The following is a 1,994-nucleotide window of genomic DNA, read 5'->3' on the forward strand; positions in this document are numbered from 1 at the left end:
ATGAGAAGAATGGGTTTTAATGAAGTATGGATAGATATCATATTCAGACATGTCTCTAGTAATTGGTATTCCTGGTAATAGACAAGGCTTCTTTCAGTCCAAGAGAGGACTTAGGCAAGGAGATCCCTTTTCTCCCTCCCTTTTTATAATTTGTGCTAAATTTCTTTCAATAAAATTACAAAAGGTTGCTATTCATAATGAGTTCATTAGATTCAGTATGAATAAGAGGGGACCTCAAATTAATCACTTAGCTTTTGTTGATGATATTATTCTTTCTTTTTTTCAGTGGATGCAGGAAATCATTGGAGTTACTAATGGAAGCCCTGACAACATATGAAAAAGTTTTAGGACAACTGGTGAATAAGAAAAAATCTTGTGTTGTTTTTGCACCAAATTCATCTTTAGATTCAATTCAGAGAATTAAGGAGATTACTGGAATGGAGCATAAGGAGTTTCCTATAAAATATCTTGGTTGCCCATTGTATGTTGGTAGGAAAAAAAAGCCATCTTCTCTGAGTTGGTCACTAAAGTGTTGCAGAAAATTTCAGGTTGGTATGCCCAATTTTTATCCACTGGTGGCAGAGCTATTCTGATAAGACATGTTTTGTTAGCCCTTCCAGTCCATCTTCTAGCAGCCATTTACCCTCATAAAGGAGTCTTGTACCAAATAGAAAGAATGTTGGCCAGGTTCTTCTGGGGAAATTCAGAAGGGAAGAAAAGACTTCATTGGGCTTCAGGGGACAAGCTTTGCATGCCATACTCTGAAGGAGGAGCTAATTTTAGGAAGTTGCAGGATATTTGTAACGCATTCACAACAAAGCAATGGTGGAATTTAAGGACTAGTGATTCTCTATGGAATAATTTCCTAATGATCAAATATTTTCAGAGATCACACCCTTTAATTAAGCAATGGTATTCTGGGAACTCACATTCCTGGAATGCTGTGTGCAAAATTAAAAGGGAAGTAGATACGCACATATTATGGAAGATTGGCAAAGGAGACATTGCATTTTGGTTTGACAATTGGACCAACTTAGGTCCATTGTGTAAATTTCTTCCATAAGGTAGCAATCCGAGGAACATTATGCTCTCTGATGTTATAGTTAATGATCAGTGGTGGTGGGGTGGTTGGGATTGTCTATTATCTTACCATGTTATGGGTACAATTGAAGTTATGCAGATTAGGTTGAGTCCCTCGGTTCAAGATACTCCTGTGTGGACTGCCAATGAGAAAGGAGTAGTCTCCGTAGCCTCAGCTTGGAATATATTCAGGAAAGTAAAAAGACAATCTTGGATTGATTCCAAGACATGGCAAAAACAGGTGCCCTTCAAGATGTGTTTTACTGTCTGGAGAGCATTGAGAGACAGATTGCTGACTGACGCTAGGGTTCTTAGGATGGATCTCTCTAGCACTTCTCGGTGTTGTTGTTGCATAAATCCTGTAAATGAAACTATAGATCATCTTTTTTGTTCGGGATCCTTTGCACAGAATATATGGAGGATTATATGTGGTGCTAAGGGAATTCCCTTTACAGGGGTGTCTTTTTCGAATATTACTAGTCAATTGGTGGAAAGCAAAGACAAAGAATCCTGTTGAAGCGTGCTTGATAAACTGTTTACCGATCGTCACAACATGAAAAATTTGGAAAGCTAGATGTGGAGTTAAATATGGCTCTGAATGACTCAATGTGAGGAGGACCATGTCCCTTATTTGTTTCTCCATTTCACAGATAGTTAACACCCAGTTCCCAAAATTCAATACCAAACCTATTTGGAGCAGCATCTGCCATCTATTCAACATTAATATTGGATTCAAGAAGACCGTCATTACCAAGTGGAACAAACCTCCAACATTTTTTGTGAAATTAAACTCAGATGGAAGCTGTAAGAATGTTTTATGTGGAGGAGGAGGAGGAGGAGGAGTTATAAGGGACAATTTGGGATGCTTGATTGTTGCGTTCACTATTAATTTAGGCCCTGGAACTAGCAATTGG

General features: G+C 38.3%; 2 protein-coding genes across 2 annotated transcripts; both read left to right on the forward strand.

Moving 5' to 3' along the window:
* Positions 1-1,063, forward strand: LOC138885051 (uncharacterized). Its single transcript, XM_070165940.1, has 3 exons — positions 1-74; positions 287-489; positions 549-1,063. The coding sequence occupies exons 1-3, from the start codon at positions 1-3 to the stop codon at positions 1,061-1,063; spliced, it is 792 nt and encodes a 263-aa protein (XP_070022041.1).
* A 21-nt stretch (positions 1,064-1,084) lies between these two features.
* Positions 1,085-1,597, forward strand: LOC138885052 (uncharacterized). The gene has a single exon (XM_070165941.1). The coding sequence runs from the start codon at positions 1,085-1,087 to the stop codon at positions 1,595-1,597; it is 513 nt and encodes a 170-aa protein (XP_070022042.1).
* The last annotated feature ends 397 nt before the right edge of the window (positions 1,598-1,994 follow it).

Source organism: Nicotiana sylvestris, chromosome 2 (assembly GCF_000393655.2).
Source record: "Nicotiana sylvestris chromosome 2, ASM39365v2, whole genome shotgun sequence".
Lineage (NCBI taxonomy): Eukaryota > Viridiplantae > Streptophyta > Magnoliopsida > Solanales > Solanaceae > Nicotiana > Nicotiana sylvestris.